The sequence below is a fragment of the Tasmannia lanceolata genome, unplaced genomic scaffold, assembly GCF_043159265.1.
Source record: "Tasmannia lanceolata isolate RefF3 unplaced genomic scaffold, GAP_Taslan_0.1 ptg000037l, whole genome shotgun sequence".
In the NCBI taxonomy this organism is placed as follows: Eukaryota; Viridiplantae; Streptophyta; class Magnoliopsida; order Canellales; family Winteraceae; genus Tasmannia; species Tasmannia lanceolata.
In genome coordinates, this window is record NW_027518714.1 from 5,448,363 (window position 1) to 5,470,000 (window position 21,638).

Below are 21,638 nucleotides of genomic sequence, written 5' to 3' on the forward strand. Positions count from 1 at the left end.
ATGCTTAGATTATCACAGAACCTGCCGAATTCGGCACTTGCGAACTAGGGTCCGTTGTCTGTTACGAATATCCTCGGGATGCCAAAACGGCAGACCACGTCATGATAGAAAAACTTCTCTGTTGCTTTTGAATTGGGCTTTGCCACGGCTTTAACTTCGACCCACTAGGTGAAGTAGTCAATGGCGACATACAACATCATGTGCCCCCCCGGGGCTTTTGGGAACGGCCCGAGCAGGTCCCTAGAAACGAGCCGTCCGGACAGGGGAGCGCGGCTTAGCGTAGCTTGCTTCCCGTCGTTTCGCTGCTGCCCCCTAGCTGTGGGAGGCAAAGGGCTATTTGCCGATGGAGAGGGAGTCCGGCGGGCCGGTACTCGCCTTCGCCGGGGATGACGCTCCCCCGGCTGTTCCTCATCACCTTCGTCATAGGCTTCCGTCTGGTCATGTGTCGTCAGGGGCCTCCCCGGGGCCGGAGGTTCCGGCAGAGGCAAACGTTGGAGTAGCTCTTGGCCGAGTTCGTTAAACATTTCCATGGTGAGGACCATTCGCGGTGTGCTGGAGGAGGGCTGGTGTCGGCCTGAGAGCGGTGAGTTTGGCTCCCGAGAACTTGTGGCGTGGGTTTGCGGGTGTTGGGCCTGGCTCCTGGTCATTACCCCTGTTTCTTGCTGTTGGGTGTGGTTTCTCATCGCCGTAAGGCGTTCAATACTCGACGAGTCCCACGGATGGCACCAATATGATGGTGTCGGAATCCGGGTCTGCGATCGCGCGGTCGGTAGAGAGCCTCCGCGGGGTCTACAATCACAAACAAGGTCTACAATCACAAACAAAGGGGGTCAGGGGGGTCCGGGGTGGGTCCCGGACGACCACTTCGACACCCAAGTCAGATTTTTCGACCAATCAATATAAAGAACAGCGAGAAGAGGAAAGGGTTCGATCAGGTTTACCAAGGCCAAGGCGTAGATTCTTTTCTTGGTGTGTGGGTGGATGGGTCGGAGAGGATTAACAGGGAGAGTGAGATTAAGTTCCCGGCCTCCTCTGCTGTGGCCTTGCCTCTTTCTTTTTTGGTTGTCTTGTGGGAGATCTCCAAGAAGTCTCTCTCTTCTTCCCTTCTCCCCCTTTTAAGGGATGGCGTGCGGACCTTTTCATCATTATGGAGAGAAAAAAATCCTTGGCGGGATTAGGCCGTTCCCATGTTTTGACGGCGCGCGTGTTTTTGCTGGATAATCCCTTCCATAATTTGTGATGATGAGGTTTAGACGGGGAGAAGGCGACACGTGTCGTCATCGCATGGTCTTGCCGATTATCTGCAACTTTGTTCATGATGGTTAGGCTTTATTGGTGCATGGACGACACGCGGCGAGATTTGGGAGCAGCGCCGTATTTATGTCTCATCAGTTGTTTTCCCAACAAAGTCGATGCTTAGTCTTAAAGATATTTTCTAGATAGTATAGGGATATTTAGGCTTTCTCATGGCAACCAAGTTTTCTTAAACAAGGGCATACGAATATTATTACCCTAGTAAAAGGAATAAGCAAAATGTTGTGCAGACATCTTATATTCTAATAGTGATTCATCACCCAGATGGACTAATGTGAGACCAATATACAAGTCACCTATTAAGACAACGTAAGTAAATTTGCGTGGTTTGTTGCCTGAGCAAAAGGTAAAAAACAGAGTTAGTAACCCTAATATTGAACTGCAAAACTACATAAATCTTATCTTGCTTCGTGTGTATTTTTGCATCTCGTCATTAGTTGCAGGTCGAGTTCATACTGTTTAGAGAAGATTAGAGAACTCTTAGCTCTCAAGAGCCGCAAAATTGCAAAAATCACATAGTTACATGTTAAAGCGAGAGAGAAGACATTGTAACTTGACAAGGTCTTTGAGACTGAAATGCAGCTTATGCAATACTTTTCCAAGAGAGAGAGAGTCACCGCTTATCACTGTTGGGAGTCAAACTCATTAATTGTCGATTTGGATAGTTTGGCCGGTTCATATGAAATGGGTAAAGCTGCTATAGCATCAATGAGCATCTAATCACGGTGGAATAGTTCACACGCAAATCCCCTTCAGACTGGAACATTTCCCAGAAAGGAAAAGTATTCGTTGTGAACTGAAAACTTATTTTTTATTCTTTCTAGTGTTTGTGTCGCTATCACTATGATCCCAACCATTCATATGCTGCCTACCATTTTAGATTGATGATGCCCAAAAGCATTCAAAGCCGACCATCCTAACCATTCTGTGGATGCATTTTCAACTTTTAAGAAGTGCAAAAATAGTTAGGCATAAGCTAGAGCAACATTGTATAATGATTGGTTAATAAATCCTTCGATTGGATGATTAGGATTATCTAACCAATGTGATTTTAGGCGGTTTTCAGATGGACGGTAGGATTATGTACACATAGGCCGCGTAGGATCTAACATCAGATTCTTACTTTACAGTTTCATAATTTTGACCAGGCCAGGCAGATCCCATCATCTCTCATTATTCTTGTCTTGCTTCTAAGATTGGGAGCAAAGTCAGCTAAACTTTAATGGATTGTGCGGACTTTTTGGCCACCAAAGAAAATTGCAATGTTTGAAAATTTTGATTCTTCTTTCTGCACCTTCTCGAGCTATTATATAAGGAGGCTTTACTAAGCCTTCTCTCATCACAAACCAGCTTATACTAACTCTCTTTAGCCATGGCCTCCCCTTCCCACATTCTCATAGTCTCTCTTCTTGCTTTTCTTGTGTGTGCCACCCATGCGCAGCTCTCGGCTAATTTCTATGCCACTACTTGCCCTAACTTACAGTCCATTGTGCGCTCTGCCATGACCCAAGCTGTCAACAATAACCCTCGCAATGGCGCCTCAATTCTCCGCCTTTTCTTCCATGATTGTTTCGTAAATGTGCGAACTTAACCCATTTGTCCCCGTATTTTATTTCTTTCGCCGGCAATTGCGATAACGACGCTCCATGTGTGTCATGCATTTGCACGTATATCTATTATATATAAGTATATGTTTCTATTATATATAAGACTGATGGAGGTGATCTAGATAAGACTTGTGGCTTATTTGAAAAAAACCTTGTTTGAAAAAACCTTGTTTTCTTTGAAAGATTTGTCTCGTATCTGGTACTGCATGGTTTCATTTGTAAGAACTTTGAATCATTCTCTTTATTCAAATGAACGATTTGAACCCCTATTGATCTTATTACAGAGTTGAATATAGTCCTTTCAATTCAGAAATATGGTTCTCGGACCTATGAATGGGGATATTTCCGAGGCTCTTCCCTCTCCATTTTCCTTAACCACATGGGTTTTTCTCTGTGCATACGTAGTTTTTTAATTTGAAGGAGAGATGTAAGACATACATAGTTTTTTTAATTTGAAGGAGAGATGTAAGACACTATCTGGTTAAGCACCATCATACGCTTCTATCTTTCATTATCCTCCCATCATAAATTGAGATTAGTTAGGAAGATGATAGTGTCACTACCATCCCCATCACAGTCCTTTTTCCTATATTAATTGAATTAGAGAAAAAGTGATCCAACAGTACATACCTCATCTTTTTTAGACACGTCTTGTCAGCTGAGGTGCATGGTTACCAATATGGACTTCCACCCTAGCCAGTGACAAAGCCTCATGCGTTGCGTGGGCTTACGTCTCTCCTTTTTAACTTATGTCTCTCTCTTTTTACATGATGAGGGTTACTCTAGTGTCAATGAAAATTATCTTCGACTGGCTTTTATTTTTATTTTCTAAAAAATGATGGGATTTTAAGATTTATTTGATCACCATGAAAAAAATATTCCATGCAATATTTGTGGGGCTAGTTGCAAGAGATATGGTCGAGAGAGGGAGAGACTTGAGAGGGTGGGTGTGAGTGTGCATGAAAACCCCTTTAAAAGCATGAAAAGAAACACATTTAAATCTCGTATTTCTTGGGCGATGATATTTTCACCCCCCCTACCGAACGCATTCGCCCCCCTTTTAACGTGATTTGACGTAAAAAGCGTTTAAGTTGCCCACTGTTCAAGTTATAAGGGGGGCCAATGCCTACTGCTGGGCGGGTGGAAATATCATCTCCCTACTTTTTTCTCTGTTTTTAAGGATCGCTCATGCACTCTCTATACCCCTCTTCTCATCACTCACAATTGGTCCAGTAATATTCCATGAAATAATTTTTCATGGCTGCCCAACATTCCCTAATCCTCTTTTGTTTGTCATTTTCCTGAAGGCTGGATGAGCACTTCATAAGTTCATATATTAATTATACTGTTTTGTTTTTGTTTTTTTCTTCTCTTTTCGGCTTTCTTTTCCGCGGGCCTTTTTTTATATACCTATATGAATCCCTTAGGTTATGTTTGGTAATATTGAAAGGTTATATACCTTTTCTGTTTGTCAAACATGCCCTAAGATGACAACAATTTTCAAGGAAGTTTCAGATGTTACTTACATAAGTTTATATTTCTACAGGGATGTGATGGATCGATCCTTCTCGACGACACATCGACGTTTACTGGTGAGAAAATGGCTAGGCCAAACAATAGGTCCGCTAGAGGGTTCGAAGTGATAGACACCATCAAAACTCGAGTAGAAGCTGCATGTAGTGGGATTGTATCATGCGCAGACATCCTAGCAATCGCGGCACGAGATGGAGTCGTCTTGGTAAGTTCAAAAAATGCACATGTGATTAAATATATCTTCATTAATGACCAAATAATAGTTTTTAGGAGAAATGAGGCTCTTGTGATAGCTTAATTCCGAATTCTCTGCACAAGCAAAGATCATCTCTGTTAGATTGATCGACCCACAATTGATCGGCTTTATGTGGTGTGGGTCCACATGTGACAACCATCTAATCAAAATCGATTTTGATTTGGAAAATTTTGATGAAATTCTATTTAGATTTGGAAATTTTCATTTAATTAGAAGAAGAAAGAATTCTAGAATCATTCTTCAGTTTTAAAGGTCTTACATAAGACCGAGTAATTTACAGATGAATAGCAGTTTAAGCTTTATTGACCTTGGAGAGGAGTACGGTCAAGATCATTTTTCCCTCTTCGTTTCCTTCCTTCTGTAATTTTGTCTGCTTTTTCATCTCGTTGCACCGCTATTCATTGCACCAACGTCAGGTTCGACCTGGTGGGTGCAAATGAAAAAATTGAAAAAAAATAAGAGAAGAAAGGAGATGAAGAGTGCAAATGGTTTTTGGGACCAAAAGGTACCCCTCTTCCCCTCCTGGGTCAATAGAGTTGACAGTACCAACAATCCGTAAATTCAGACTCTTTTTTGTAATTACTTGGTATTTTGTTGGATGTTTAAAACATGACCTAAAAAAAAGAATTGTCAAAAAATTCTTTAATTATTTAGAGAATTTTGTAACTATGCAGCTAAATGGGCCATCATGGACCGTGCAACTTGGTAGAAGGGACGCCCGAACTGCGAGCCAGAGTGCGGCGAACAGCCAAATCCCGGCCCCATTCTCCCCCCTCTCTACCCTCATCTCCATGTTTGCTGCGAAAGGCCTTAGTGCACGTGACATGACCGCACTCTCCGGTGGTCACACCATAGGCCAAGCTAGGTGCACCAACTTTCGCTCCCATATCTACGATGACACCAACATAGACGCGACCTTTGCCAACACACGAAAGGCTAATTGCCCAAACATCACTGGCAGAGGAGATGACAACTTGGCCCCACTCGACATTCAGACCCCGCTTCGATTCGGTAACAACTACTACCAAAATCTTGTGGCCCGGCGTGGGCTCCTTCACTCGGACCAGGAGCTCTTCAACAGTGGATCACAAGACTCAGTAGTCCAATCTTACAGTAACAATGATGGGCTTTTCAAAAGCGATTTCACTGCAGCTATGGTAAGGATGGGCAACATTAGTCCTCTGACTGGATCCAATGGGGAAATCAGGAAGAATTGTAGGGTGGTGAACTGATCTTCTACTTCTTGATAACTAGTATAGTTCATGATTGGTTTTGGAATTACACATTGATGTCTTTCTTTTTCGGTGAGGAAAATAAGCTAGAAAAAAGTGGGTCGGAAAAATAAGTCATTTAAGCTAGGCTTTTAGCAATGATAATCATGTGATAGTGTATGCGAATTTCAAATATTAAATTTCAACTAATGCCTCTCTCTCTCTCTCTCTCTCTCTCTCTCTCTCTCTCTCTCTCTCTCTCTCTCTCTCTCTCTCTCTCTCTCTCTCACACACACACACACACACAGAGCAAGTATACTTTCTTAGTTTCATTGATGAGCATTAAGGGTGCAACTCTGTCCGGGTTGAGGTCAACCCAGTTGACCTAGTTAAAGTATAAAAAAATAAATAAATCATTCTCCTATAGCTTAAGCTTTTGGAGTAACTAGTTGTTTCACATGTAATCAGAGCAAAGGTCCTGAGTTCAAATCTCCTTGATATAAAAAATCCACAGGTCATCCCAAAAGTGGGGCCACATGTGCCACTTCTAGGCCAACACAAAGAAAGAGGGGCCACATGTGAGAGAGAGTGTTAAAGTATAAAAGAATAAATAACTCCTTCTCCTAGCTTAAGCTTTTGGAGTAACTGGTTGTTTCAGGGACCCTAGCCCAATCCGAGGTAGCATTCCCTCAACCCTAACCCCCCCCCCGAGCCTCGGGTCAAGAAGGGTCAACCCTAACCCAACCTGCCTCTAAGTCTCTCAACCATAACCAAACATAATAATAATAAAAAGAACGTAATCATAAGATTTTGAAAATCACAAAAAAATTAGGGAAGGAAGTGCAACTCGCTTAACATAATCAAATGGCTTGATGGCACGCACACTCCCCCTTGGAGTTTCTCTGATACGCTAGATGAGATATTGTGTTATGTGGAGGATCTCTTGGTTCGCTTTCCACATGCCTGGAGATCGGCAAATAGGGAGGCAAATAGGCTTGCCCCGGCTGGTGTCGATTGCCTAGCGTTGGAGATTTTTGACTTCTTGCCTCCTTGACTTTGGTTGATTTATTTCTTTGTTCTCTTTGCATGCCTTGATTTTTTGCCTCCTTGACTTTGGTTGATTTATTTCTTTGTTCTCTTTGCATGTTCTTTTTATCTCTCCCGACCTCGGTTGTGATTTTTTCATTAATAAAATCATGTTCTCCACCATTTCGAAAAAATAAATTATCGTGGGAGGAGACCAAGTTTCTGTCGGATCAGGTTGCCCAAGGCCTCAACCCTAACCCGACCTGAAATTAAATCGGGTTGCCTTTTCATACAGCTACATATGCACTTCCCTATAAGATCTATTTCTAGGTTGACGTAACCCATGTGCAGTCTGTAAATGACCATGATCAGATGGCGAGGACCGTGTTTAATTTTTTATCCAGTTGTGCCCCATTGGTAGAGGGAACCATAAGCAAGCACCGAGTATTACAAAGAAACCTCCCCAATGTTGCGGTATAGCTGATCAACTGAAATATTTCAATCTTATGTTGACACCAGCATATTTTGTGCATTTAAGAGTCTGTCTAAAAAACAACATGAATAGCACACATATGAAGTAGAGATTGTGGTAAGTAGTGATTAGTTGGCAACCTCGCAGAGTAGTGGTAGGGATTGTCACTACCATTATATATGGAGAGAGAGAGAGAGAGAGAGAGAGAGAGAGAGAGAGAGAGAGAGAGAGAGAGAGAGAGAGCAAAGGTGACATATTAATCGGCAAAAGCAATGATTAAGCAGGAGATACTCCTAGTAGTCTCTAGGGATTTCAATTCTATATCGGCAACTAAGCAAGAGATTTTGCGTAGTGCGCTCCCAAATGCCAAGCGAAACCCCCTAAGCCATCTCGGCTTTTGTGCAACCAAACAATTGTAAAACAGAGGAACTACAAGGGCATATAGTGGGTCCAACCTTCAATTGGTTTTAGCTGTCCACGTGATAGGCCTTGCTATGGATCTCCGTTGCCCCAAAATCACCTCAATCATCAAACCCTAACATTGAATAATGTCCAATCATGGAACCCCTAACATCCAATTTTGTGCTTTTTTTTTGTCCTTGCATACGAACCGTCAAAAGCGAAATATGGGTAACGGGATTCCTACTCAACAACGAATGATACACAGTTTTGGAAGCTCACCCAATGCTTGTAGTATGGTGAGACATTCTATCTATTGATATATTGAATATGATGTCAAAGAAAGAAAGAGATCGGCATGCAATAGGAGAGTTCTATTGCTGGATACAAGTGAATAGATGGAAATAATTAATTCATAATACACTTGTAGAAAAAACTTCCTATTGTTGGCAGGTAGTTAGGAACTTAGGATGGAATTGGTGCCCCTGAGGTACTTCAACTCCTCACAAAGTCTTTCCTTAATAGTGATTAGGATTACCCAACCAATATGATTTTTATGTAGTCCTTGGATGAACGGTTGGATTATGTACACATAGGCCGCCTTAGGATCTAACAACAGATTCATTTCTTATGTGTCAGTTTCATAGGTTCGTTATTCTAATATTTTATCCACGCCAAGTAGATCCCATCACCTATCACGAGTCTAGTCTTGGTTGTTTGATTAAAGGCCAAGTAAACTAAGCTTTAGTGAATTCTACTAATTTTGGGCACTGAAGAAAAGTACATTTGACCTCTAATGTTTGAAAGCTTTGTCTCTTCTTTCTGCACTTTCTAACGCGGCTATATAAGGAGGGATTACGAAGCTCACTCCCATCACAAACCAGTACTAACACTTCTGAGCCATGGCCACCCCTTCCAACATTCTCACAATCTCTCTCCTTGCCTTCCTTGCATGTGTGGCTCGTGCGCAGCTCTCTCCTACCTTCTATGAGACTACTTGCCCTAACTTACAGTCCATTGTGCGCATTGCCATGACCGAAGCTATCAGGATTAGACCTCGAAATGGGGCATTCATGACCCGCCTTTTCTTCCATGATTGCTTCGTACAAGTGCGAACTTAACCATTTTGGTGTCCTAGTTTATATCTGTTGGGAGCAATCGCAATCAGGATGCACCATGTGTGTCATTTGTACAAGGCTTTTTTATGTAACCTCGAGAAGATGACAAGGGGCTCCATAATTCGTCTTACTGTGAGCCCCTTGTTATCTTCTTGAGGTTACATAAAAAAAGCCTTGTAAAAAATCACTATAAATACTAAAATTTGGAGTTACTTTTACGGGTTGGGATAAGATTTTTTAGCCCTCACTTTTTCAAAGGTTTTAAGTACTAAATTTTCCATGAAGATTTTTTTTCAAAAACATGCCCCTACGTTTGGTTGCCGGATTTTTTTTGGTTCTTGGGATTTTTGTGGAACAAAAAACTTCCTGGGAGATTGGTGGGAAAAAAAACTCCCTGGAAGTATCCCGGTAAAATAAAATCTCATATTTGGTTGACCGGACTATGGTGGGAAAAAAAAATGCATTGTTTGGTTGCTTGAACTGTTGGGAAGAAAAAAAATTCTTCTGCAAGCTTAGTTTTGGTTCTGTGAGTATTTTTTTTCCTTCGTGGGGTTTCGTGCGGGGTTATTTTGATTCCTGGGAATATTTTGGGCCAACCAACCAAACGTGGGTTTCCTGCGGAAATTCCACAAAAGTCCCAAGAATCAAAAAAATTCCGGCAACCAAACGTAGCAGCAATTTCTGCGATACTTTCAGATGTTAACACAGGTTTAGTTCTTCAGGGATGTGATGGATCGATCCTTCTTGATGACACACCCACTTTTACTGGTGAAAAGACGGCGCTTCCAAGCAATAATTCCTTACAAGGGTTTGATGTGATTGACACCATCAAAACTCGTGTGGAAGCTGCTTGCAGTGGGATTGTATCATGTGCAGATATCCTAGCACTAGCAGCAAGAGATGGAGTTGTCTTGGTTAGTTCAAAAATATGCATTTTGATTAAATATATCTGCATTATCAAATGATAATTTTTTAGGAGAAATTAGCTAAATGTGATCGCTTGGCACCAAATTCTTAGCATAGATCACATGTAGTCTAATGTGATCACTTAGCACCAAATTCTCAGCACGGGTCATATGATGCAAACTGACATCACAGAATGGGTTGAACTTGGAAGCATCCGGCCACGACCACGTCAAAAAAGCTTTTGGAGTAATCTGTTGTTTCACATTGTATCAGAGACAGCCAAGGTTCTGGGTTCAAAACTCTTTCGATATTAAAAATCGACATGTGATCGCCAACCCAAAAGAGGGACCACATTTTCCACGTGTAGGCCAACCCTAAAAAGAATGGGTCACACGTGAGGGGGAGTGTTTAAATAACGCAATCTCCAACAACTTAAGCTTTTGGAGTACTTGGTTCAGAGCTACATGTCCTGGGTTCAAAACTCACAACTCCTTGGTATTAAAAATTCCATGTGTAAGGCCAACCCAAAGGAGGAACCACATGTAATGCCAACCCATAAAAGAGGGGCCACACGTGAGGGGGAGTGTTGGAGTATAAATGATTAAATAACACCAACTCTAACACCCTCACGTGACAACCATATGAGAAAAATGGGATGGTTTTTATTGAGTACTTTTATATATAGACACACACTTGTGGATGGATCATCCAAATAATGTGGGCCCCTACCCGAATCCAAACACTACCAAAAAATCATCCAAATAATGTGGGCCCACATTGTTTGGATGATCCAAAGCGTTCATTTGATGGGTCCTGACATAGATAGGGTGTGCCCAAAAAATCAGCTCCATCAGATCATCCTAACCCTTCAATCTATGGACGAACCTTCAGCTGAGGGGGCGTATCTTAAACAAATTGAAACTACAAGGGTGTATTTGTCATGTTTTAAACTATAGGGGTGGAAGTGGATGTGTCAGAAACTAGAGGGGGTGTAAATGTAATTATCCCTTTAACTTTTAACTAACAATAGAAAAAAATGCACATACTATAACTTATGTAACTCGGGTCGGGTCGGGTCGGCCCCTTCAAACCCGGCTCGACCCGAGATTCATGCGGGTTTTTGAATGCTGAACCCGGCTCGACCCGAAACCCATGAAACCTGAACCCGACCCAGGCTATTTTCGGGTCAGGTCGATGCGGGTCGGGTAAAACCCGGCTCGAGTTGCAGCCCTAGTTGGAATAAGATACAAAACAAAAGGGATAGAATGATAGTTAAGTACATTAGTTTGCTAGATTAAGTGTGTACAAAATAAAAGGCATGAAAGGATGGTTAAGTACATGAGCTTGCTGGTTAGGATGTGAGTTTTGTTTCACTTTAAGCACTGTTTGGATATCAAGAAAAACATTTCAGACCTGAAATTTTTTTTGTCTTTTTTTTAAGTGGTGAAAAATTCATTAATAAAAAACAATACAGGGGAGAACCCCAACGATTGAGAAGATCGAACCATACAAAGAAATAAAGCTACAACCATACAGAAAGCCCAAAACAATCAAGGAGGGAATTTTTTTTTTTCTATTTCCATGATTTAGAGGGAAATTTTGGAACATAAAAAAATTTGGAATTAATTCAAAAAATTATCAATTTTTGAGAGAGTTGTGTAATATATGTGCAGCTAGATGGACCGTCATGGACCGTGCCGCTTGGTAGGAGAGATGCCAGAACAGCAAGCCTGAGTACAGCCAACACCCAAATCCCACTATCATCCTCCAACCTCCCTATACTCATCTCCAATTTTAGTGCAAAAGGCCTTAGTGCACGTGACATGACTGCCCTATCTGGCTCACATTCAGTAGGATTTGCTCAGTGCACCGTCTATCGCGACCGCATCTACAACGACACCAACATCGACCCCACTTTTGCCAACTTACGAAAGGCTAATTGCCCATCCACAGATAAAGATGAGAACTTGGCCCCACTCGACATTCAAACGTCGCGTTACTTTGAGAACAACTACTACAAGAATCTCATGGCTCGGAGTGGGTTGCTTCACTCGGACCAGGAGCTCTTCAACGGCGGGTCACAGGACTTACTCGTTCAATTATACAGCAATGATAACGAGCTTTTCAGGCACGATTTTGTGGCGGCTATGGTGAGGATGGGCAACATTAGTCCCCTGACTGGCACCAATGGGGAGATTAGGAGGAATTGCAGGGTGGTGAACTGATCTTCTACTTCTTCTTAGTAACTTGTTTAGTTCATGATATTATTAAAAAAAACCACCTAGCATAGTGTATGACGGACTGTGGACATACTCAAGTATGTCTTTCACTTTGGGTGAGGAAAATAGGCTGAAAATAAAGTGGGTGGGAAAATAAGTCATTTAAGATAGGCTTTTGGCAATGATGATTATGTAGTACTCATACCAAATCTTAAGTTTCAACACTCTCTCTCTCTCTCTCTCTCTCTCTCTATATATATATATATATATATATATATATATATATAAGAAAAGGGTTGCTGCGCTCGAGCGCAGCTAGGCTTAGCTACGCTCGATCATAGAAATAGGGGGTGGGGCCATTGGGGGGTGATCCTAAGCATTCATTTGGATCCCCAATGGGTGTCCATTTGTGGGGCAAAAAATAGACAGATACTGTTTGTCCAAAAAATCTGTACATTTTTTGCCCCACAAATAGACACCCTAAGGTGATCCAATGGAGCGGATTTTGGTGGACACCCTACCCATGAGAGGGCCCATCAAAGGAATGCTTCGGATCCCACCCAAAATGTGGCCCCACCCTGTTTCTGCGCTCGAGCGCAGCAAATGCATGCTCTCTCTCTCTCTCTCTCTCTCTCTCTCTCTCTCTCTCTCTCTCTCTCTCTCTCTCTCTCTCCAAAGCATTCATTTGAAAGGCCCTTACATAGATGGGGTATGTACAAAAAATCAGCTCCATAGGATCATCCTAACTCATCCATTTATGGAGGTCAAAATGGACAAACACTGTTTGCCACAAATTTGCCCATTTTTGCCCTCCACTTTTGGAGGGGTTAGATGATCCAATGGAGCTGATTTTTTGTACACACCCTATCTATGATGGGGCCTTGCAAGTGAATGGTTTTGATCAACACAAAAAATGTGGGACCCATGTGTTTGGGCCCTCAACCGCACCTAAGCTTAGGTGCGCTCGACCGCACACTCCTTTTCCTATATATATATGAGGAAAGTTTTTCTAGTCGGCCAACTAGAGAACTTTCTCTAGTCCGCCGACCAAAAAACACAGTGGTCCCACATTATTTGGATAATCCAAAACATTCATTTGATAGGCCCTAGCATAGATAGGGTGTGCTAAAAAATCAGCTGCATAGGATTATCCTAACCCTTTGATTTGTGGAGGTTAAAAATGGACAGATTTGTGGAGTTTATAAGCGTCCATTTTAACCTCCATAAATCGAAGGGTTAGGATGATCCTATGGAGATGATTTTTTAGGCACATCCTATCTATGTCAGGGCCCATCAAATGAATGCTTTGGATCATCAAAACAACATGGGCTCACCGTGTTTTTAACCTCCACCGTCCATTTTTAACCTCCACAAATCAAAGGGCTAGGATGATCCTATGGAGCTGATTTTCTAAGCACACCCTATCTATGCCAGGGCCCATCAAATGAATGCTTTGGATCATCCAAACAACATGGGCCCACTGTGTTTTGGTCAGCGGACTAGAGAAGGTCCTCTAGTCGGCCGACTAGAAAAACTATATATATATATATATATATATATATATATATATATATATATATATATATATATATATATATGAGGAAACTGTTCACCAAACTTATGGTGAGCTAGCTTGCCCAATCACATGGGGGCCCACTTTGTTAGGATGATCCAAACCATTCATTTGAAAGTCCCTTACATAGATGGGGGGTGTGCCAAAAATCAGCTCCATAGAATCATCCTAACCCCTCCATTTGTGGAGGACAAAAATTTGTGTCTGTCCATTTTTGTCCTCCACAAATGGAGGGGTTAGGATGATCCTATGGAGCTGATTTTTGGTACACACTCTATCTATGATAAGGCCTTGCAAATGAATGGTTTGGATCACTCCCCAAAATGTGGGACCCATGTGATTGGGCAAGCTAGCTCACTATAAGTTACCAACAGTTTCCTCATATATATATATATATATATATATCCTAGTATACTTTCGAAATTATGATTTAATAACACAATGACGTATCAGAGATTTTAATACATCATACGAATTGTGAATACAAAGCAAATTGCACTGCCTTGTACTTGGTAGAGTAACATAGTGAGGTCAACAGAAGTTTGAATCGATTTTTAAATAGTTCGAAGAGGCTTAATTTATTAACAATTTTATAAACTAAACTCCTCTTGATTCTTTTAAAAGACCTTGCTTCTTTAATTGACATCAAAAAGTTGTTTCAATCAAAATTTAAAAATCAAGCTTTCGAGAAATAAGGAGAGGCTTGAAGGCACGTGCATCCAAAGAGAGAGAGAGAGAGAGAGAGAGTCCACGTGTAAAACAATGAGATTGATTTCACTATGATTACATCAAATGAATGCTTCGGATCCCACCCAAAATGTGGCCCCACCCTGTTTCTGTACTCGAGCGCAGCAAATGCATGCTCTCTCTCTCTCTCTCTCTCTCTCTCTCTCTCTCTCTCTCTCTCTCTCTCTCGCTCTCTCTCTCTAACTTAGCTACACCGACGGCTTAAAATATAGTGGGCCTACATTGTTTGGGTGATCCAAACCATTCATTTGATAGGCCCTCACATTGATAGGGTGTGCCCAAAAAATCAGCTCTATTGGATGATCCCAACCCTTCAAACTGTGGAGGCAAAAATAGACAGATTTGTGAAGGTTTTTACATGTCCATTTTTGCCTCTACAAATCGTAGGGTTGGGATGATCCTATGGAGCTGATTTTTTGGGAACACCCTATCTATGCGAGGGCCCATCAAATGAATGGTTTGCATCACCCAAACAATGTGGGGCCCACTGTATTTTAAGGCGGCGGTGTAGCTAAGTTAGGTACACATATGTGTAGCTACACTTTTCTCATATATATATATATATATATAGAAAACGGTTCCTACACATATGTGTAGAGAGTTCTCTACACACTAGCTTAAAATACAGTGGGGGCCCACATTGTTTGGGTGATCCAAACCATCCATTTTAAAGGCCCTAACATAGATAGGGTGTCTACAAAAAATCAGATCTATAGGATCATCCCAACCCTACGATTTGTGGAGGTAAAATGGATGTCTTTAAACCTTCACAAATTAGTCCATTTTTTGCCTCCACAGTTCGAATGGTTAGGATGATCCTATGGATCTGATTTTTTGTGGACACCCTATCTATGTGAGGGCCTTAAAAATGAATGGTTTGGATCACCCAAATAATGTGGCCCCCACTATATTTTAAGCTAGTGTGTAGAGAACTTATCTACACATATGTGTAGGAACCGTTTTCTCATATATATATATATATATATATATATATATATATATATGTATATATATATATATATATATATATATTCAGAGAGAGAGGAGAGAGAGAGAGAGGTTGGTCAAACTATGCTTTCGGTGGTTAATCAATAAGTGAAAAGTTTGACCTTGCATGGCTGCGTTTTAGAAATGAAATGCAGGACCTTTTCCTTATTTCACTTACATGTCAACTTGTCTATGCAATACAAAGAGCACGTAATATTCTTATTTCAATCAAATGTCAACTTGTCTATATAATACAATGAGCAAGTAATGAATAGTGGAGCAGTTGCACTGATAACAACGGTTTGAATCTTGTCATATTAATAATAAAAAAAGACGTTGTCCTAGTCGTAACTTGGTTCTACAAGGCACGTCCAGCCGTTTCTCGTGATCCTTGTTTGTGTTAAATCAACCTCAGCTTTAAATGAAAACAATTCATCCGCGTTTCAAGCAGCAATGTTTGAAACTTTCCTTAAGATCTCTACTTTCGTGCAATTATATAAGGTGGGAGATCACTAAGGTCTCTCTATCTCTCAATCACAAACGTATACTACGCTTTTGAGTCATGGCCTTCGCTACCCACTTTGTAACCCTCACTCTTCTTGCACTCCTTGCATGGGCTGCTAATGCGCAGCTCTCCCCTACCTTCTATGGGACTAGTTGCCCTAATTTGCAGTCCATTGTGCGTAGTGTCATGATCCAAGCCGTCAACAATGAGCCTCGAATGGGCGCATCGATCCTTCGTCTTTTCTTCCACGAATTCTTCGTAAATGTAGGACTTCTATCTAGAGAGTTAACATCAGATCATCAGATCTCGGTTGGATTGTCTAGGTTCTAGATGCAACTAGGTTATATGAGTCAACTAGGTTAGATTAAGATCCTTCTAGGTCAATGGTGATATGATGATCGATTTACTCTAACACTTATGTTCTGCGTTCTTTTGCTTGAGTTGAGTTTATTGTTAACCATGCTAAATGAATTTAAAACACGATCGGATTGTTACAATACTCGTTATCGAGCTCTACCGTTCTCTATCCAGTAGTGTATCCTTCAATAGACTATATGAACTATGAAGTGTTCGTTTATCTCTGGACATGTCATTTAATTTATACATATATCTTATATCTAGTTCATCGTCTTACCTAGCTTCTTTGCTTGAGTTCTATAAGCTCCAACATTTATGGAGCTTCTCGGATGTGTGTGTAGAACACTCAAAGAGATAAACATAGAAAGAGATTGGCATAATTATAGAAAATAGTAAGGATATAAATCATAATCTAACCTAACTACTCAGAGTCTAGCTGGGTTGCCTAATCTGATACCCTGGTAACCCAACAGTCAGATCTCACCGGATCTAATATATTCTAACACTAAGTGCACGAGAGAGAGAGAGAGAGAGAGAGAGAGAGAGAGAGAGAGAGACTTCTTAGTTTCAAATTTTGATAAAATAGACCAACTTAAAAAACAATTATTCCATGGAGTTCTCTTAGATTCAAAGTATCAAATGTTAACTCCAATTATGTTGTTTTGAAGGTCAAAGTCTTAGAACCATTGTTGATATACGCGACATTGTTTGGATGATCCAAAGCGTTCATTTGATGGGTCCTGACATAGATAGGGTGTGCCCAAAAAATCAGCTCCATCAGATTATCCTAACCCTTCAATCTATGGACGAACCTTCAGCTGAGGGGGCCTACCTTAAACAAATTGAAACTACAAGGGTGTATTTGTCATGTTTTAAACTATAGGGGTGGAACTGGATGTGTCAGAAACTAGAGGGGGTGTAAATGTAATTATTCCTTTAACTTTTAACTAACAATAGAAAAAAATGTACATACTATAACTTATGTAACTCGGGTCGGGTCGGGTCAGGCCCCTTCAAACCCGGCTCGACTCGAGATTCATGCGGGTTTTTGAATGCTGAACCCGGCTCGACCCGAAACCCATGAAACCTGAACCCGACCCAGGCTATTTTCGGGTCAGGTCGATGCGGGTCGGGTAAAACCCGGCTCGAGTTGCAGCCCTAGTTTAAATAAGATACAAAACAAAAGGGATAGAATGATAGTTAAGTACATTAGTTTGCTAGATTAAGTGTGTACAAAATAAAAGGCATGAAAGGATGGTTAAGTACATGAGCTTGCTGGTTAGGATGTGAGTTTTGTTTCACTTTAAGCACTGTTTGGATATCAAGAAAAACATTTCAGACCTGAAATTTTTTTCTTGGGAAATTTTTTTTGTCTTTTTTTTTAAGTGGTGAAAAATTCATTAATAAAAAACAATACAGGGGAGAACCCCAACGATTGAGAAGATCGAACCATACAAAGAAATAAAGCTACAACCATACAGAAAGCCCAAAACAATCAAGAAGGGAATTTTTTTTTTCCTATTTCCATGATTTAGAGGGAAATTTTGGAACATAAAAAAATTTGGAATTAATTCAAAAAATTATCAATTTTTGAGAGAGTTGTGTAATATATGTGCAGCTAGATGGACCGTCATGGACCGTGCCGCTTGGTAGGAGAGATGCCAGAACAGCAAGCCTGAGTACAGCCAACACCCAAATCCCACTATCATCCTCCAACCTCCCTATACTCATCTCCAATTTTAGTGCAAAAGGCCTTAGTGCACGTGACATGACTGCCCTATCTGGCTCACATTCAGTAGGATTTGCTCAGTGCACCGTGTTTCGCGACCGCATCTACAACGACACCAACATCGACCCCACTTTTGCCAACTTACGAAAGGCTAATTGCCCATCCACAGGTAAAGATGAGAACTTGACCCCACTCGACATTCAAACGTCCCGTTACTTTGAGAACAACTACTACAAGAATCTCATGGCTCGGAGTGGGTTGCTTCACTCGGACCAGAGCTCTTCAACGGCGGGTCACAGGACTTACTCGTTCAATTATACAGCAATGCTAACGAGCTTTTCAGGCACGATTTTGTGGCAGCTATGGTGAGGATGGGCAACATTAGTCCCCTGACTGGCACCAATGGGGAGATTAGGAGGAATTGCAGGATGGTGAACTGATCTTCTACTTCTTCTTAGTAACTTGTTTAGTTCATGATATTATTAAAAAAACCACCTAGCATAGTGTATGATGGACTGTGGACATACTCAAGTATGTCTTTCTCTTTGGGTGAGGAAAATAGGCTGAAAATAAAGTGGGTGGGAAAAAAAGTCATTTAAGATAGGCTTTTGGCAGTGATGATTATGTACTACTCATACACTGGAAAAATCAAATCTTAAGTTTCAACTCTCTCTCTCTCTCTCTCTCTCTCTCTCTCTCTCTCTCTCTCTCTCTCTATATATATATATATATATATATATATATATATATATATATATATATATATATATATATATATATATATATATATATGTGAGAGAAGTGTTTCTACGCAGGTGCAGAGAGACGTTATCTGCGCACTAATGGGGTTTTTGGGTTTCCATTCGGCCAGATCAGTGGGTCCCATTTAATGTGAGGTTTACAAACCACAAAAGAGGATTTGAAAAACTACAGCCGCGTCCCTCCCCATCTCTTTCCAGCGTAAAAAAACCCCAAAAATTTTGAGAAGTAAAAACCCCAAAAATTCAAGATCGTCTCCCTCCTCCTCTCTTTCCAGCGTTAAAAAAAAACCCAAAAAAATTGGATTTGGGTTTTGGTACTCTCTCTCTCTCTCTCTCTCTCTCTCTCTCTCTCTCTCTCTCTCTCTCTCTCTCGGGTTTCCCTCTCTTCGGATTTTTTTTTTGGGTTTTGCTGCTTCAGCTCTCTCTGCTTCCTCTCTCTCTCCCTCTCAGCTTCTCCTTCTCCTTCTCTACGGATTCAACAGGTATGTATTACTTTCTGTTTATTTTCTTCTTTTTTTTGTTCAAGATTAGAAATAAACAAATCAGATGTTGCGATTAACAGAGGAAATGGGTTTTTCACAGGAAATGGCTGCTGAGAGCTTTTCTCTATGGCTGTTGATGTTTATTTAGGGAAAAAGATATCCTCACTCCCTTGTTTCAATAATGGCACTCCTCTCTTTATTTTACACTATTATAATTAGATGTTGAAGGCTTTTACAATCCCAAAAAGCTCTCAGCAGCCAATCAAAGAAGTGTTCGGTGTAGTGACAAAAATAAAGAAATGGAGACACACAGTGATTTTTTTTAGTTGTGATTTAAGAGCCTGTATGAATGCATGTAAACGTTTTTTTGGAAAAAATTTCCATGAAAAATGGAATTTCCAGTGTTTGGTATACTCATTTCACGTGCTTTCCAAAATTGAAAACTTTTCCATTTTTCAAGGAAAGTTGCAAACCTACCGGACCATGGAATATTATTTCTCATGGAATTTTTCCCCCTGATATACATACCTATACAGTAATTTTTCCAAAATGATTTTCTGGCGCTGGAGGGCATTTGGCAAATATGATTTTAAGCTCAAGTGGTTATTTGTTTTGCTAGTTGATGATATGAGGAAAATGGGTTGGAGTGTCTATGCACATGTTTCTTTACTTGTAGGTTGTCTCTAAGGGGATAAGGATGGAATCATGTGTAAATGATACACTGAATTATGAAATTGGTAGTTATGGTTATTTATTTTTTTAATACTTGCTTCCATTCTTTGCTTATTAACTTCTTTTTTTTCTTTTTCTGACATATTTCTTCCTTTATGGCTGCTTTGGTGGTGGTTTATGGTTGGTTTGTGGTGGTTTATGGTTGGCTTGGTGGTGGTTTATAGGTGGCTTGGTGGTGGTTTATGGGTGGTTTATGGTAGTTGGCTGGTTTGTTATCTAGTGTTGTGACCTAGTAAAATGGATGATGCTTCGTTGCTCGCTTCTATGTTTGATGTTGATGAAGTATGTGGCACATCCTCAGGGTTTGTTGAGGACGCTGTGTTGCAAGTATGTGGCCTATCGATAAATGATATTGATGAACACGCCTTCATTCTAGGTGATCAAGGGGAAGAATTAAATAATGGAAACCAAGTAGAAGATCAAGGGGAAGATTTAAATGAAGGTAACCGAGTAGAAGATGGTGAGGAAAGGAATGACGAGGAGAGTGTAGACAAAAGGCCATTTGTTGGGCAGGAGTTTGATAGCTTTGAAGATGCCTACATATGTTATAATACCTATGGCTTGAGTAAAGGTTTTAGAGTGCGAAAATCTACTACAAACAAGTCGACCAAGACAAATGAAGTGATATTCAGAAAGTATGTGTGTGACAAGGAGGGGAAGAAAAACCCTAATGACAAGAGACAGGCAGGTAAGGAAGTGATTCCGCGTCGCACTGTTAGGTTTGATTGTCAGGCGAAGATGGCGATTAACGTGAAAGGCAAGAAGTGGATAGTGTCAGTCTTTGAAGATGAACATTCGCATGAACTCACTTCTCCACTTAGAAGATGCATGCATCGTTCACACAACCGACTATATAAGAAGGAGACTGTTAAAAATTCGATGGATAGTTACCATGGAATTGGGTTGCAGGCTGCTCGAATTGCAAAAGTCATTAATGTCCAATCCGATGGCGCAGATGGTGTTCTCTCACCACAGCAAGTGCAGTCTCATTTGAGATTGAAGAAGAAAAATAATATGGGGTTAGATGCTGGGATAGTGGCCGACCGTCTCAAACGAAAACGAGCTGAAGAGCATGACTTCTTTTTTTCTATTGAGTTGGACTCAGAGTGTACATTGAGATCTATGTTCTGGGCTGATTCGAGGGCCAGAGAGTCTTATATGACCTTCAGCGATGTGATTGTCTTCGATGTGACTTATAGGACCAATATGTATTTGATGCCCTTTGCACCATTTACAGGGGTCAACCATCACAGGCAATCTACATTGTTTGGATGTGCGCTCCTCGCTGATGAGACTGAGGAGACCTTCACTTGGTTGTTTAGGCAGTGGCTGCAATGTATGCATGGAAAAGCTCCATGAACTGTTATTACGGATATGGATTTGGCGATGCGAAATGCAATTAAGAATGTCTTCCCTAATACACGTCATCGGTTTTATTCTTGGCACATAACAAAGCACTTAGTTGAGCATGTTCCTGCAATGAGAGAGGCAGATGGTGACTTTCCAAAGGATTACTACCATTGGTATAACACGGGTGATATAGATGAATGTGAGATGGAATGGAGAAGATTATGTTTGAAGTATAAAATTAATGAGAATGATTGGCTAAGTAAGATGTGGGAGCTAAGGATTCACTGGGTCCCAGCCTATTGGAAAGGTACTTTCACTGCAGGCATGACTTCTAGTCAACGCAGTGAAAGCATG

The 21,638-nt window shown here is 41.0% G+C and overlaps 3 protein-coding genes and 1 pseudogene across 3 annotated transcripts; all 4 read left to right on the plus strand.

The window, feature by feature from the left end:
* The first annotated feature begins 2,635 nt into the window (after positions 1 to 2,635).
* On the plus strand, positions 2,636 to 6,093 carry LOC143862205 (peroxidase P7-like). Its single transcript, XM_077373215.1, has 3 exons — positions 2,636 to 2,893; positions 4,468 to 4,659; positions 5,385 to 6,093. Exons 1-3 carry the CDS (start codon positions 2,687 to 2,689, stop codon positions 5,940 to 5,942), a joined length of 957 nt encoding a protein of 318 aa, XP_077229330.1. The 5' UTR covers positions 2,636 to 2,686; the 3' UTR covers positions 5,943 to 6,093.
* A 2,618-nt stretch (positions 6,094 to 8,711) lies between these two features.
* On the plus strand, positions 8,712 to 12,094 carry LOC143861771 (peroxidase P7-like). Its single transcript, XM_077372688.1, has 3 exons — positions 8,712 to 8,927; positions 9,659 to 9,850; positions 11,516 to 12,094. The coding sequence occupies exons 1-3, from the start codon at positions 8,721 to 8,723 to the stop codon at positions 12,065 to 12,067; spliced, it is 951 nt and encodes a 316-aa protein (XP_077228803.1). The 5' UTR covers positions 8,712 to 8,720; the 3' UTR covers positions 12,068 to 12,094.
* Positions 12,095 to 15,930: 3,836 nt separating this feature from the next.
* Positions 15,931 to 18,536, plus strand: LOC143860326 (peroxidase 2-like; annotated as a pseudogene).
* Positions 18,537 to 20,171: 1,635 nt separating this feature from the next.
* LOC143860327 (protein FAR1-RELATED SEQUENCE 5-like) lies at positions 20,172 to 21,293 on the plus strand. Its single transcript, XM_077370915.1, has one exon. The coding sequence runs from the start codon at positions 20,172 to 20,174 to the stop codon at positions 21,291 to 21,293; it is 1,122 nt and encodes a 373-aa protein (XP_077227030.1).
* Positions 21,294 to 21,638: the final 345 nt, after the last annotated feature.